This window comes from Strix aluco, chromosome 4 (genome assembly GCF_031877795.1).
Source record: "Strix aluco isolate bStrAlu1 chromosome 4, bStrAlu1.hap1, whole genome shotgun sequence".
Classification (NCBI taxonomy): Eukaryota; Metazoa; Chordata; class Aves; order Strigiformes; family Strigidae; genus Strix; species Strix aluco.
This window is the reverse complement of record NC_133934.1, coordinates 27,683,700-27,700,971: the sequence shown is the minus strand read 5'-3', so window position 1 is coordinate 27,700,971 and position 17,272 is coordinate 27,683,700. Positions and strand designations below refer to the sequence as shown.

Sequence of the window (17,272 nt, the reverse complement as noted above, 5' to 3'; positions counted from 1 at the left end):
AAGAAATGGAAATCAAGCATGATGCTGAAGTATAGTAGTATTTGGTATGGCAAGTTGAAATCAGCAAGCCTGTGTTCCACTCCTGCTCCAGCAACTTATTCATACTGTCTTGTGACTGTCTAATTCAAAGTACAACTCCCACCACTGCCTCCTGCAGACACGATTTGTAACAAAGCAGCATCTGCTTATGTACAGTTTGTGTAGGATCTGATCCACTAGGCATGCTCAGAGGACACCTACTGCATCAAGCCCTGCAGGTGAGACAGGCGAAGGAACGCCTGTTTTGTGGTTCCCATAGGACGTGAGTAGGAGGGAACTGTCACGTCCTGTCAATACTGAAATGCTGAGGTGCATGGCCAAGGCAGATCATTAGTCAAATTTTCATTAATAAAAGGTTTTTGCTGCCTTTGAGACAAGGTGGTTTGGAGGATCATGGTTTTGGAGCTTGGTGTCTAAGTCCTTCTTCAGAAGCCTATGGGGTTTTGCACTATACCTAAAGTCTTGATTCCCTCTAGTACTACATATTCTGCATATACATATTCACTGAAGTATTATCATAGCTTCTTTGCCATACAAAGGAAAAGGCCAGGGGATGAGGCTTATTAATAAATCACTCTGGAAAAGTAGACACATGGCGTACTCTTCACAGAGGGAATGATTTAATTCTGTTGTCCCTCACAGCCTAGGGCAGCAGCTCTGCTTTTTCCTACAGGCTGCACAATCTCCACAGGCACTTAGACCCTAGCTGGGGCAAACCTGAGACAACTCTATTCAGTACCACTCAGTTGTTAGAAGTTGATTTCTATCAAAAGAAGAGAAAAAGTGCTAATGAAGTGCAAAATTACCTCACTGCTGCTTCCATCCTGCATCTACCAGAGTTTGGTTATACTTGAGACTCCACTGTGTTTCACAGACCCTTGCTAGGAAGTGTGCCACAGGGAAGACTGCTGTGCAGATTCAAAACTGCACCGCTCCTGCCACTAATGCCTGACCTCTACTGCAAAATGCATAAAGGTTAATTCTCAGCTGTCTTGCATTTTATGTAGTCATTATCTATGCTAAACAGATAAAAATATTGCAGCCAGTGGGGAAATATTAATACAGCGTCATAACAATTTTCACTCACTTGCAGATGTAGGTGTGATTCAAAAAGCAGTCAAAGTACCTGCTTATTATATCCTCTGAAGCAAAAACATATGTAAACAGGGAACAGATATGTTTATTGTCCTCAGACTTGCTTCTGCTCAGCCCCATACAGTGCACCAGGGTGTGTCAAGAACAGTGACCTCATTTATGGATCCTTTACAAGAATCAGGACATATCAGAGCAAGAATAATTTTGAGGCCAGGCAGTGCTCTGGGAGGTTGGACAGATGTCCAGTACATGCTGATTAGACTGCATAAAAGTCTAACAACTATTTTTTCTCCAATTATTTATTCAGTCTTGAAGAATTGATAAATGTAATCATGGTTTTGTTGCTAAGCTTCCCAGTGCTGAGTGTATTGAAAAATCAAGTCATCCCTTACCTACATTTTTAAAAAATGACTCAGTTAAGTCTTTCTTAACTCAAAGCTTGTATATCACTTTCAGAGTTTTAGATAAAGTCTATGTACAGATCATTTCAAGTCTATGTCAAATATGTATTTCAAGTCCAATAGCAGCAAATCCTAAAATACCATGAACAGTCTAATAATAGACTTGTCTGAGCTCAGTGCTTTACAGCTGATTTATAGGAGAACATGAGAATAAATACCAATATCCTAAGTACTGATGAACCCCAGGCTGCAGTTAAAAGCTCACAGACCTGAACATCTTCCTTTTAAAAATCAGTGTGGCTATTCAGCCAACAGCTCTGGAAACTACCTGTTTTAACGGTGACTTAATCAGCTGAATCAGCTGAATCACTTGAATCACTGTTCCATGCACTGTGGTCACAGATCAAAGCACTTAAGAAGGTACAAAGGAAGTTCTGAAGGGACACTATTCTCGTTCCAATGGGGATCCAGTTGTCCTTCTAACATTGAATTTTTTGTAACAAACAGAAACGTACTTTTCATAATCATTTGATCCTCTATGTCATTATGATTTTTGCTATTCTTCAGTGGATTTCAGTGCAACGCTGTTCATTAATTAGTTTTCCAGACTTGCTAATACTAGAAACGTACCCTGGAACTTCACACCTCAGAGGAGGTACAGCTCACTGGGATTTGTCTCCATCCATATAAGTGGCATTACTACAGCAAATGCTATGGCTTTAGGTCATCAGCAGGTTTCCTGAACATTGCTGTTAGTAGGTACAAGCAATCCAGCATGTCTTCCCTTTGCAAGCTATACCCATTTGGAAGTCATGGGGCAGTGTGTATGGATAAGAATATGAAGGGAAAGTTCAGGAGACCTTTTACAATCTTAGTCCAGTCCTAGCAGAGGTCTATGAGTTCAAAGAGTCCAATAGTGCTGGAGTGTCAGCACTGATCATCTGCCAAAGAAGTGAGGAGGACAACATTGTGACTTCTCAGTGACTGTGCAGACATCTCTCTCTCTCTTCTCCCCAGAGTTTTGGGGATTGTAGTGATAAATATGCTCCAGGGGCTGGAGTGGTATACAACGTGTCACCCACCCTAAAATGTTTGCTTGTACTATTGCACCAGAAACTTTCCTTAACAGCACTTTGTAGCATCTGCCTTATTTGGAAGACAGTTGGTTTTGCTGCTGTCTTTCGTTTTATTTTCTCTATGTTATTAGCTAGCCCTACTGGTTTGTAAGCTCTGTGTGTCCTGCTGTGTATTCACTTTTCTAGGTCATCTACAAGTAAAGAAAGATGAAAACGAACATAACGACCCCAGAAGCTCTCCTTCTCTTAACAAACTTCCACCTGATTCTTAACTATTTACCACCTCTCTCTCTAACCATTAATAAGTTAATTTTTTATCAGCCTGAATATTGACTTACACTTTGCAACTTTAAATGTTAACTCTACCTGAGACACCCCGTACTGGAAAATATCATAAAGACCAAGTACATTATGTGTGACCCTTCACTTGTATCCCCTCTGATGCAATGTTCACAAAGGCATTAACCAGGTATGTTAACCAGACCTGCCCTTTTGTAATAGACATCAGCAGGCCCTGCCTGAGAATGAGATCTGCAGCCAATTTAGCAGAAGGTGACCTTTCAAAGGAGGCTGGAAGGTCAATGAAGTATGTAAGTATGGAAATGGAGGAAAGGACCCATGCTGAAACAGTGAAAATGAGGGGATACCTGTGTAAAACCTTTGGCTGAGCTCCATTACATTGCATATTGGGGTGGAAACCCAGTCTGGTATGAAACGACGATTGCACTACTTAGTAATATACCAGGCAACCCAAGGAGTTTTGTTCTGTGTCACCTGGAAGCCATCATAAGGAACATCTAGTCATAAAAATTGGTCATGAAGAGAATTAATTTCAAGGAAACAAGAACTATTTCTCTACTACTTTCTATGGGAGAATATAGGAAATATTCACACCCATTCACATTTTAACAGTATTCTAAGTATTAGAAAACAAAATTTCCAGTAATGTACTGGAATATGACCACAATTACTTTGGATATTCAGAGAAGGAGCTTATGCTTCTGATGCAATTAGCAGGTTACGTTCCCAGCGCTGGGGTTGTGACACCGTCAGTGTTAATGTTTCAGCAGGAGATAATTTCACTTATACCAAGGAGGTGCACAAACAGGGAGAATGGAAGCTCCAGATCCTTTTTGTTATTCATGCTTTTCAGGAGTGTACATTTCTCATGAATAAAATGTTCCTGACTATTTAACCACTGTATTGCCAGCCTGGTAGAAGGCCAGCCCTCCAGTCTCCAGTTAGGTGCATGTGGAGGCCAGATGGACACCTGTGACCATCGCTGACCTCCACTGATCACCGCTGACTGGCCTCCCACCTTCCCGCCAAGCAGGGGCTGGGGAGGTGTTGCCACAGCAACGCCCTCTCATTCCCCACCCCCACTCCCAGAATGTGGTTGCTATGTCAACGCTCTCCTTGTGGCAGCCACCCCGGGAGGGAACGGCTGGAGGGGTTGTCATGGAAACCATGCTCCCCTGAAGCATCAGTAGGGCTGGTCTCTTCCTCACCTTTCTGTCCCCAAAATGTCCTGCCCTGAAGCTGAGATAACCCTGACATGTCCTGCTGTGTCCCATCCCATCTCCATGGCCCCAGCCACACATGGCTTCTCCCACCGAGCTCACAGTATCTTCACCAGCCGTGCAGAGACAACCTGATGGGAGACCTTTTACTGTCACAGTGCTGGAGAAGCTCATGTCCGGGGACACAGACAGTCCTCGGACAGCCTAATGCAAGGGACCTAGCTTCTCTTCTCAAGGAACAGTGGAAATGGGAAGTTGCTGATTGTGCTGGTGATGGAAGTGCTCAAGTGCATGTACATGGGAAGATGTATCAGAGGATACATGTATACTTGGCAGCAGATATACATTCTCAGGCCAGGCTTATATCATAATAACAACCAAAACCACCTTTTCATAAATACTTCCTGTATTACATCACTCTTAATATTCCCAAAAACTCCAGAAGGTGTGATTTTTTTCAGATGAGTCTGTTGTGGGAAGAAACTGTCCGAAGCAATTCTGCAGAGACACTGTAGTTAGAAAATGTGGAAAACATATTCCAAAAAAATATTCCATGGAACATTAACTTACCTAGGAGCGCTTTTAGCACAGATATTTGAACAGAAAACATCAAAGGTCTAGACTGTACGACTTAAAAAGCTCAGTTAATGAATCCCTGCACATCCCTAGAATATCTGAGCAAAGTGATTTATTTTAAAGGATCTCTCCTGTATCATAGGGAGCATCTGGGAATTTGGGGTAATAGCATAGTAGAGGAGTTTGCAGATACAGTCTGAAGAATCAGAATGCTGACACTGCAAAAAATCTTAAACACACCCGTCCCCCCAATTTCAGGGTCACAGGACACTCACACCCAGTATTTGTCTTCTTGCATACACATTTTAATTAATAAGAAGTGATACATCAAATACTAAATAAGAAACGTTTACATTCAAGAATTTATCAGTGCTCAGGATTTAGGACTGTCAAGAGTTCATGTGCATACTCTGAGATTACAAATACCTGCTAAATACCACTAACTCTGAGGAATGTATAATGAGGCCATCTACTAGGCAGAGATGGGCTCTCCTCAGGCATAAGGGACTTTGTGTACCTCTTAACTATTGTTATACATCTGCTGTTGCTTATCTAAGAGAGGCAAAACATATAACTGCAGATGACCTCACATAATCAAGGGGGGAACTTACAGAAATTCCCAGATCAAGAGATTTTGAGTTATATCTTCTAATAGAGGCATATTTCTATCTTATCATATCTTTGAATTAAGAGCTCTTGTTCTGTAAGTGGTATTACTGCACAATTAGTTGTCTGGAACATACTTACAGAAAATTCAAAATCATCTTCTAATCTCATCCTAAAAGTCATTACTTCATTTGTAATTGGACAGATTTCAATCCTATTTCACATTGGGATCAAACAGTTTCAAATGAGTCTGAAAGCCAACCTTTGTGCTTTGCTCTCCTCTGTGTTCACCATGTGGCACAGAAAATTGGCTAGCAGTATGACATAAAAGATATGCAAACCATCATTCTTCTTCACTAGACTTCAAAATTTATCTCTGGGTAAATGGGAACTTGTTTGTGTAGAAGCCTCAACCCATTATGTCCTCTGTATCATTGAATATATGTCTTTGATCCAGTAGATGTTTAAGGTAAGAATATGTGGTTATTTCTGGAAATCAGTTATCTAGACCTGGCTAAGATGAAGCTGCTCAGTTCCCCATATATTTTCCTCAACTGCTTTAAAAATCTGCCTATTCTTTTGGCCTTTACAATGCCTGTAGCAGAGAGTTCTTAAATTTAATTATGTGTTGTATGAAAAACTGTTTAGTTTGTTTTCGCCTGATAATTCAATTTTTCCATTTTCTTCTGTTGTAAAATACTGATACTCCTTATCAGCTTTTAAGTCATTCATTATTTTACAGGTTTTAATTATGGACTTCTGTTGTAGACTTAGCTACATATAATTTTCTGAAGTTATCAGATGGATATGCCTCCTCTCAAGCATTACTTTCTTCTGGCAAAACACCTTATGGAAATAGTGCTAGTCCTAGCTGTAACTCTGATAGCAATAAAAAGAAACTTCACTGCAATCAAAGTACATTGATTTTAGTCCATGAACTTTTCCTGAAGAACTTCCAACCTAAAACTGGAGACAGAAACAACAAGATGACAGGGACACTAACTAAGGTACGAATGCTTTCAGATGGGTCCATCTATTTAGCTGATTCAAATTTATTAGTTTGGTGTCACTGATGCAGAGGAAAAAAGTTTTTAGAAGGGAATGAGGTTAGTGAGGTAAAATGGTGTACTCCATGTAGCGAAACAGCACATAACAGTATTTGGAATCAAGGTCGACGAAGAACCCAGACATGCCCCAGTTAACACTTCCTAACTCACATCTACTTAGAAAAAGTGAGTTTATTACAAATTTTATCAGAGTAGAGAACTCAAGGACAAACTCTTCAGTGAGTGGCTTAAAAGAAAGCAAGCTACTTGAGTGCTATGTGATGTAAAGAACAAAAATGAACATTCATCTTTGAAATACCCAACTTCCACAGGAACATCGGTATTGACAAAAAGACTGTTATAATTTAGGTACAACATACAGGATAAATTCATATTCAGAAGCAAGAGAGTGTTAATCTGTAGCCATTTCTAAACGTATTATGAAATGACTTAGTTTTGAAGTAAGAACTTTAGAAGATTTAATTTCAATACATGACATTCGTTACTAATACCAAATTCCTCATGCTTTAAAACTGCATAAATGTTTTTAAAACAATGTCCTGAAGACAATTATAGGTTAATTTAAGTGACCATCATAATTCTAGATTATAACAACCTTTAGAAAGTGTTTGGTTGCACACTTGTTACTCTTTTGTTTGAATATTAATGATTTAAAGGCTTGAATAACATATATAGATAAATTATATATATGACCTAAATTCTTTAGAACATTTATCTTGATTTTTCTGAGACCTGTGTTTCTCTAATTAAGGTGTCAGTGTGGCATATACTGTTTCAAATACATATATTCTGCTCCTTCTACAAAATAAATGGAAAACAGACATTGATAAAAGAGACCTCCGACTAAGATTTCATTCCTTTGAAATTTTCATGTGGGAAAACCGTCATTGCTGCCATCCTGCACCTAATTTGATCTACTTTGAAGATTAAACACAATGGAATTTGCAAGTATACATATTTACATATAGGGGACAGTAGATAACATCATGAACTCATTAGAACTAATATAATAGGAGTGGAAACATGACACATCCCTGTACAGAGGATCTCTACAGATCTTCAATAAAGCCCCAGTTAATTGCCCTGTTATGTTTCTTTCCTGGTCCATACCTGAGAAGCACAACATACACATTTCTACTCAGCAGACTTTAAGTCAGTTTTGAAAGAAAATGTTCACAGTCAATTTGGAGTGTGGAGCTGTTTTATACTAGAAAGAGCAGTGACCCACTCCTGTGCAACAACAGCAAGTGGATAGCAATGAGAATGAGGCAGAATATTGAGAAATCATAAATGAGAGAAGTTTGGACAAAGGGAAGAATAACATGGGGAGTTAAAAGGGACAGACACAGGGCTTACAGCCAGCAGAACCACATCACCTACCTGAAATACTTTTGCCAAATTGTCAAAGAGGGCTTGACCAGCGCTGACTTTGTGCTTGACTCCCCTGACTGTGCCATTTTTGCTGAGGATGTTGACTCGCTTTGTACCAAACCCCCTCTCTTTAGTGGCTCTGACTAAAATGAGCAAGTCATCCTGCTCATTCTCATTTTCATCACACTCAGACCCTAGGTGTCCATTTTGCTGTCCTTCCACTTCACTCAGCCGGCTGGTTTGGTCAGTCTCTGAGCTACTGGCGTACTCGGAGTCCAGAGAGTCAGCAGCCTCCCCGTCGGCATACACCTCCTTCAACACCCTCCCGCTGTGCGAGGACGCAACACGGAATCGAACCTTCCTCGACAGCCTCTCACTGTCCGCCTTCATTTCACTTTTAAACATCGCCTCTTCCATTGATATAAGCAGTTTGCATTGTTCCAGTGTGGTGCCCATTGCTTTTGCCAGTTTGTCACACTTAACAACAATATCAGCGCTGTTTTCTGTTGACAGGGGTTCTCATATTAAACTAAAGAGGGTTCCCGAGAAGCAACACTGCCGTTCTGCAGTTAATAATAGATGCATTTGTGCTATGGTTACCTTTAAACTAAAACCTGTAAAACGATCTTGTCAATTAAATATTAAAAAGCCATTGTGTACTTTTTAGCACTAAGGAAGAAAGCAAGAGAGGGAGAAATTATATTCATTGATTAAAATAAAAGTCCAAACCCACACATAATAAACCAAATAACAAAAATTACACGAGTTTATATGAATGTAGTTTTTGTTTTCTGAGAAAGACAAAGAGGAAGAGTTTTTCACAAGGTCTGCAGAGTCAAAACTGTTTATGTACATTACACCTGAGAGGAAAATCGCAGACTTCAGCACTGAAAAGAAATCAATGATGGCCATGTTTCTTTCACCAGAACACTTCATTCCCCTACCAGTCAGACTTCATTCACCAATGTTTGCCTTACATATAAGCTTACAAAGATTTGTTGGGGAGCTCTGACTTGGTGTTTTGCGATGTTGGCCTTTGCTCAGACTGTCAGAGCATTGGAGAAGAAATTAGCCACAATTTGTTGCACAGAGTAACATTGTGTTATTCAATAAAACTGAGCCACAACTAGTGCCATACAGTAACCACAGCCTCTAATCTGTTTTTTTCAATTATTCAAGGGACTGGACCAAGGGAATCTGAACAAGGAATAGGAGAAAGCTAATTAATTGGGACAAGAAGGATCAAACAAAGAAAAGTAGGGTAAAGTGAATTCGACCACAGGGGAAGGAAATTCCCCTATCCGAGCAAATCACAAGTAGAGGTTGGCACAGTGTTAGACAACTAGGCTCTAGATGTAAAAATAACAAACCACACTTAAGGTTTCTGACTATGTCCTCTCAATATCATGTAGTAGCACCTTAGACCCCCAAGCTGTTTCTGAGTTTGCATGATGATCCCTACTTACAGTGCTATTTCTGCATTTTCTTCATTCAAAGTAAAATGCAAAGTAAAATTTCTTAGAGCAGAATTGAGAACTCCATCCCCTTCTCACTTTCCTGGCAAACATTCCTTACACACTCCCTACAGCTTCATTTTCTCTCTAGCCTCATGAATACTGAATTGCTTCCCGAAGTCCATGACCCCCCAACAGGTGTAGGCATGAAATGAGTCCCTAGACGCTCAGCCAACTCAGAATGGTAATGCCTGCGGTCACAAGCAGCTGCAGAGCTTAAGGCATCTGAGGAGGCTTTCTGGCCAAAATTTTGGAAATGCAGGCTCCAATCTTTCAGCCAACTAGGTAGCGGTTATTGTGACTTTCTTTTGAACAACAGGCAAGAAAATACTGCTCTTTGGCCCAAGTAAAATCACAATGCTTGTGACTAAACTCTAAAATTACTTATTTTCCATCTACAAAATGGAAACACAAATGATTAGTGACATTTCATAGTGCTAGTGGTTGCCACACTTCTTTCTAAAATGAGATAATTCACTATATTATCAACTACTATTATTCACACAGAAAAACAATAGGTAAAAATAATGTTACAAGAGCTAAAATGCATTGTTGCTCTTCTTTCAGAGAAGAAAAAAAGCTTGTATCCAAGTCTGTACTAATACTGAATACAGTTATAAGACACCTTGTGAAATTTATTTGGGGATGGTTTGAATCACACTGACTGTGATATAGCCACTTGCCCACAGAAGCTTTGACAACAAATACAGTTCATTATTACTAAAAACTGACTTAGAACTAAGAACATTCTGTAGCAGAATTAATATTTCAAAATATCTATTATGGAATTATTCAAACGGGCCTGCAAGGTACCTGGAGGAAATATTTAGTTGTTACCTACCCCAAAGTTAACTGTATCATGTTTCCATGATTACCTGAGTGATCCCCTCTTAGAAACCTGCAGTAATTAACTTTGTTTATATTCTCTTAAGTAAATAATAAAACCCAGGTGCTTTGCAATGAATTGCCACAGATTAAAAAATCTGAGCTACTGTAACAGAAATATTTTGCACAAAGACTTTCATAATAGTTTTATCTTCTCCAGTTGATGCTATATATTCTTTAATATTGAAACCATTTTACTCCTATGCAGGAAATGGGAAAGCCTGTATTGTCTGTAGTGCAAAGGATTTGATGCTACCTGAGTGATTTAAAAAGTTAATGTAGCGTTGAATAAATACAGAGTTAATCAGTACCACATTTTAAAAACACTCCAAATACTGTTATCATCTTGTTGTCAGTTAGTAGGAAATTAGTTCATTGTTTAGTTTCATGGCAATTCCATTATTCACTGGGAAATATTTTTATGCCTGGTTATGAGAAATGAGAAAGTGTATGCACAGTTTTCTCTGCAGAAGAGTAGTTAAACACCCCTTAACTATTAACAAGGGGAATTTGCCCCTTGACAAAGGCATTTACAGGCATAAGATGTCATCTTGTTTCAGCTGTGGACCTTCTCTGAGCAAACCTGTGATTTTGGGGTGTTTTGCTGATCAGGGATATCAATTAAACTCAGACACCAGAGTGAAAAGAGCAGGCATATTTACTAGAAATAACAAAATATAACAGAATAATACAGAAAACATACAGTAAGAAAAGACAGAATAGTGCACTTAAACAAATAGGAAAATACAGGGTAACGCATCAAATCATTACTATCTGAGAGAGAGAATAGTGATTAAGAAAGATACATCACCACTTGCATACTTTACCATTATGCAGATCCGCAGACACTGGGGAGCCCCGGTTACAGCGAGGATTTGGAGAGCCTGTCCCGGCAAGTGGGAAATCCTACGCGGTGCGTCCACCCGTAGGTGAGGCTTCCAAAGTCGCTGTGAGCGGGCCCAGCCTTATATGCTAAAAATCAGCACGCCAGAATAGCTGGCACCTTTGTTTCAAGCGGAAATATCTGGTTTAAATTTCACATTAGGTTCCCCCCAGAGTCTGGCCAGGGCTCAAGGAAGAAACTAAGGGAATTTCTCTGCTTATCTGATTGGATTATGCACAAGGTCTCACATCAGGCCTTGAGGACAGGCACCTGTCTCCATGACTCTGTTACCCTATTCATATACAAAGGAAGGGAAAGATACATTCATCATAGCTACATCCTCCATGCATATTTCATTAGGGATTACATATTGAATTAACAGTTTTGGTTCAGGGCCTGTTGCTCAGGCTTCAACACTTTCACCTTTTACATCAGACTAGGTGGTTTGTTATAACTTAGTATAATACCTGTTAGCACAATGGTTATCAGTTATAAAATATACAGGATTCATCTATAGGTCAACTCTGGCTTGGGCCTATTGTCCAAGCCTTAGCACTTCATGGGGATAAGTGCACATTGCCAGCAGGAAACAAATCACAGACTAAATTGGTTGTATTCATGACATAAGACATCTGAGGGCTCAAAGACCTGCAATGCACATATTTGTCCCATCTTCTGGCTGCATGTTCTCAACAAAGGCAGAAAGGATGGAACTTGATTAAACATCTCTGTCCCTCCTGTAGAAAAAAATTTGTAGTAAATGGTGATACTAACTCCACTTACCCAGTTTGATGCTGCACCCTGACAGCTGTTATATTTGTGTTTATCATTTTCTAGCTTCTCTAGGCAAACTTCATTCAAGGGGTTATTTCATTTAATGAGCAGTATTCATTAAAAACTAATGTGGTGGCAGGGTTTTGCAGTAATGAGATATTTCTTACTTGTAATTATGACACTTCCTGAATCATTTGGCTACTGTTAGTTTTTGTTTCTGCTTAGTTTGGTTCTAATGTTCTGCCATTGATTAATTCGAGGCCGGGGGTTCCAGCATGCATAATGTCGAAGCATACAGAGAAAAAAGTTGTTGCTACAGAGATCACTCCTTAATAGAGGAGCACTCTGCAAAAAAACACCTGGAAAGAAGATATTACCTCTGTCACCTCTTTGACTCTGTCCCATCTCACAAGGATGTGTACCAGCCCATTACCTTGATGTTGTGCTAAATAATATGGTTTCCAGTAAAACCCTCACATTTTATCACATTCAAATTTATCACCAAGTCAAAAGGAACAAAGAAGATGATGTTTCTGCTAGTTGCTGACTTCTGATGATTCTTCTTGACACAGAGTCAAGATAACAGTACTGGATGAAGCCCAGGAGACAGATGCTGTACAGTGCAGCCTGAAAGGCAAACATCTGCTCTGAGATACACATCTGAGAATCTTCCACAGTCCATGCAAGAAGGTGCCTGCAGAGGGCAATTCATCACATCTTTCTTCCATGACAGAGAAAGCAAAGAAAGTCTGACTAATAAGCTTATTCTGAATATTTACCTTTTAAATGACTGAAATTAGGTCAGGTGAGCCAAACTCTTTAATACTTTTAAAATGAAAGGTTTGAAATAAGCTAAAGTAGCAGTCATATTATTCCAAGTGAGACCTTTATAGCTGTATCAGAAAGGGGGAAAAAAGAGCAGAAGAGAATAAAAGGAAACTCCAGTCTCATTTATAACCCTGACACAATTTCTTTAATATGTGACATCTAACTGTCAGAGTTCATCATATATATATATATACACTTCAATTTCAGCAGCTTATACAAGGAGACAATCTGTCATAGGCACTCCATTTCTGTAAGTTTGGAGCACTACCAGCTTCACCTCAGGAAAGGACAACAAATCAATAACATTAAATGCAGCAAAATGCTTGAAAGAATATCTAGCCATGTATATTAAGCAGCAAAGATTGTTTGCATTTTGCTGAAGAAATATAGAGTGTGCTATTTGAAACTACAGTAAAAATGGACCTCGTGACATTGATCAGAGAATAAAAGGTATGAAGAGCTGTTAGAATTGGTAGTATTAAAATAACAGCAAAATTAAACCTGAATGATGAAAATGAGACTTTTGGAGGAAAACAGATATCCAAAAAAGAAATAAACTAAGTTGAAATCACAAATGCCTTCTTCATTTCTGAACATGTGATAATTTTAATAGAGTGGTTTACCCTATGACAAAGTGTTATACTCTCTGTTTCGATGCACAGTGTAAGTGAGGCCATTTTGCCTTGTGTATTTGCAGGTTACTAAGTATATATAGCAAATCTGTAGGCTGACTTGATACCATTCACATGGGTGTCATTCATCATTAGACAGATGGCATGAATTCACAGTGACATGTCTTGTGATACAAATTTTTCTTCACTCTACAAAGTCTGTTTGCAAGTGCCTCTGACTTCATTACACTGGTAGTAATCAAAGCATATTCTGTAATCTCTAATTGTTAACGTACTATTAGCAGAATAATCATCAGGACTCAGACATTCAAGAGCCCTAGATGTACCATCTGTTGTTGGGAAGCAAGTATTTTGGTTTTTAAAAGCACAGGTGGAAAGTTGAGTTTGGTTATTCTGTTACAAGTTAAGTAAAATTTGTGAACAACATGCTCTATGCTTTAGAGATTACAAAAGCATATGATTTGAACAGCAATGCTAAAATTGTTTCTAGCTGAGAGAGATTTAGTGCATTTTCCACTTGCTCAGAGAAGGAATATTCCCATTTGCTAAACTGGCAGAACATCTGTCTACTTTTCTGCAGGTCCAGAATAACATTTTAACTGTAGGAAGGTTCAGGAGGACACACAGAACATGTTCGGGTACCCATCAGGGAACTCTTGCATCTGGCAGTCGTTTGTCAGACATAGCAGCTGCTAAACAGAAATACTACAGATGAGAACAGACCAAGCATACTGTTGCCATTATAATGTCTGATTATTCATATGACAAGTACCTTATACTGCCATTTCATTTTATTTGTAGATTTTAACTTCTGTTAAACAATTGTTAGATAGAATGGCAGGGTTTCTGTGTCTATGTTTCTGTTTACATTAGTGAGTCAGGTGCACTTTTTTTTTCAATTTACATAATGAAGGCGTTAAATGAATGAGGAAATCAACACATGTATCTAGGCCATGCACACAAGCGCACAATGAAGTAAGAGGACGTATGGGATCTTTCTGCTACCCTTTTTGCCAGAGGTAGAAGAAATCCTCCATTTCCAAACCCTTCAGGGAGAAATGCTCTACATTGTATCTGAAAAGGTAGTCAATTACTATCTTTAAATTCACAGCGATTTCAATATAGTTCTTTCATTTCTGCTTTTTCCACAGTAGGTTTCCATAGGAGTCAAGTTGCTGAGCTAAACGCAGAAGCAGCAGTTCATGAAGAGCTTCTGTCTTTATGTGGTAGTTCAGCTTCTGCTGAAAACTTATTTTATTTACTCTGAACAAAGCAAAAGGTCAGCTCTTAAATGTGTTAAATATCTGAGTTATACGAGGCACAAACCAGTTTCCCTTCAGGAGAGCCTTTCAAATACTTCTAGTCAAATGACTACAGTAGAAAGAATAGTGACTGGAAACTGAACCGCATCAGATGGCTGATAACAGGCATAATTATGTCTCTTACACAGCCAGTCTCAAAATTCATTGTTTGTAGCTCCATTTTTTCCAGTTATGTAAGCAGTCATCATAGGATGTGTGTGTTAGCTGTATCTCTGAAGCTAATTTAGCCAGTAGTTGGCCACCAAAATTTTTGGTGGCCATAAAATTTAGAGTCTAGAATGGAATTGAATTTATATGCTGATCTCCATTAAGATCTTTGTTATATTTTCTCCTGTGTTCTAGTTGAACAGGTAAAAATAATGAGAGAAAAATATTTCTGTTACAGCAGCAATTTGTAGAGGAAAGAACAAATATGTTATGAAAAAAAAATTTATAGATATAATGCATCAGGAAAATAAAATCTCCAATTCAGCAGAGAACAAAAAAGCATGTCATAAGATGTAATTGCTCAGCCAGACTGTTCTGTTGTATAATGTACTGGCTAGATATTAAGCTAGACATTAAGTTCTGCAATACCATGGTGAATTGTAAACCTACCAGTTTGTGGGGCCACATATGCAGTGCTACTCAGCACAGGATTAAGAACAGAGTATGCACCTCTCCACCAAGCCACCTCCCAAATGAGCACGACAAACAAGTCCTGGGAGAGGAGGTCTGAATGCCAGAATCTAGCATAGAACGCATCTGAGGGTCACTGTCAACTAAAGGGTTGCTAAGCTGTGGAGCAACCATAAAAAATATGTTTTCTGTCTGATGATTCCTCAATGGCTCCTCTTGAGCCCATCTCAGATCAGGTTTACTGTCATTAATACTGGAAACCATAAGTGAGCCTGTGTTGAAAAAGAAAAAACTGGAGATTAGAAGACATTAATAGTAGAGCAAAATATTTGTACACATTTCTTGTAAGTTCTGCTTAAACTTCCTAAATGTGAAAATGTGCTCCCTTTTTTTTTGGTGTGGTTTATAACACCTTTGTTTGAAATCTGGCCTAAATCTGATAGTCCTCCTCCATCAAATGTCACAATCCAAATACTACCAAAGATTTGGAAGAAGAACCTGCTACAGGAAGCACAGATTCACTAGGAAGAATATCCTCTTCTGTACCCATGCTGAATTTTGTCATTGTTTCAATGACAAAGAAACAACCAGGAACTTTTAAAAGAGATTTATTTTTTGCTTGGAAAGAAAAATGATGCTCAGACTCATGATAGCTCTCAAAGCTAATTTTCAGGGATTGCAAGCAGTCCCTCTTCTTTGTGAACAAAGACATAAAAATCAACATGAAAGCTCCAGAGAATCATTTCCACTCTTAGGGCTCCACATGAAACAGCCTCAGCAGCAGAGATACCTGAACCCTGTTCTGAGATTCCTCATACTTCTATTTCTCTTAGCTCCCACTAGAAACACAGGCCATCTTTCTGTGTTGGGCTTGTTGTTGAAAAAATGAAAATAACAGAAGTATAGGGATTAAAAGGATCTGGCATTCAGTTACATTGCAATAAAATGGGTGGAAAGAACTAACACTCTAGTGAAATTCAATTTAGTATTGCACTTCCTCACATGATTCATTACCATTTGTTAAGTACCCCAAGTACACTTTCTAGGTTATCAATGTTCAGAGACAGCATCTCTGAGTAATATCAGCTAAATAAAAATTAAAACATTCTATCAAATTTCTGTCATCTTTTGACTCATAAATACATATATTCATATATATTTCAGACGCAAAATCTTTATAGCCCTTTTTATAAGGTAGATATGTTAGGCCTACATGTTGCTTTTAATATTTTGGACAAATTCCAGCTAGATCATTGAATGCTGCATTGTTAAATTTTGAGTATGGTGGTCTTCCCCTTGCTTTGCTATGTTCTGTTAAACAGCTGTTGAGTCCTGCTGCTGAGCTGTCAACACTTCATCAGTGTGTGACCTTAAACACATCTCTTAAATGTTCCTTAGAGACAAGAAAGATTTAATTATATAGTTTTCCTGGAATTACTCTGAGACTCTTATAAAGAAACGCAAAGGATTTGTAAGTACTGTGAGTAGGCTTATGTTTTTTAAATTTATTCTTAGATTATGAAAATGTTTTTCAGGTTGGTATATAGCCAACCTGGGGTTTTGGATGGGTAATATTTATTTGGGGACTTTAACTCTGAGGCGATCAGTGCTAACAACACGTAAGCAGCCCTTTTTTGGTCAGATTTACTCTTATGTGGGAGTATGTACAAGTTACTGCTTGCAGACTGTATGGAAATTCTGTTGCTGAGCATGCAAATATCTACCAAAACCCTATATCTGAGTTGAAGCACACATCTTGCATGCCTCTGTCAAACTTTCCACTATGTAGTATTTTTGACATATATTTTTGAGCCAAAAATATGACTACTAGTGATTTAGAATATTTTTTTTGCGTCTCTGGTTTTCACAGGAGAAAATCATATTCAGTGTTTTCTTCTTATCATTTTTTTCCTCCTTAGAAAACCGCATCATTATTGTGATTGTAGACAGTAGATACCCTAGAGATAATAATATAATAATGAAGCTTAGCTCTCATTTCACATGTGGGAATAAGAGTGATTAAAATAAGGCAAAGGACTTTTATTTATTTGCATTGTTTCTAGCT

The 17,272-nt window shown here is 38.6% G+C and overlaps 1 protein-coding gene across 2 annotated transcripts in view; it reads right to left on the bottom strand.

Moving 5' to 3' along the window:
• Positions 1–8,171, bottom strand: part of GRXCR1 (glutaredoxin and cysteine rich domain containing 1) — a 40,597-nt gene extending 32,426 nt beyond the window's left edge. The window contains exon 1 of one of the 2 annotated variants that reach the window (XM_074821382.1): positions 7,761–8,171. In XM_074821382.1, the coding sequence (XP_074677483.1) occupies positions 7,761–8,168 (408 nt within the window). In that variant the 5' untranslated portion in view covers positions 8,169–8,171. The remainder of the gene's footprint in view (positions 1–7,760) is intronic. The other variant, XM_074821383.1, reaches the window with a different exon arrangement.
• Between the last annotated feature and the right edge of the window lie 9,101 nt (positions 8,172–17,272).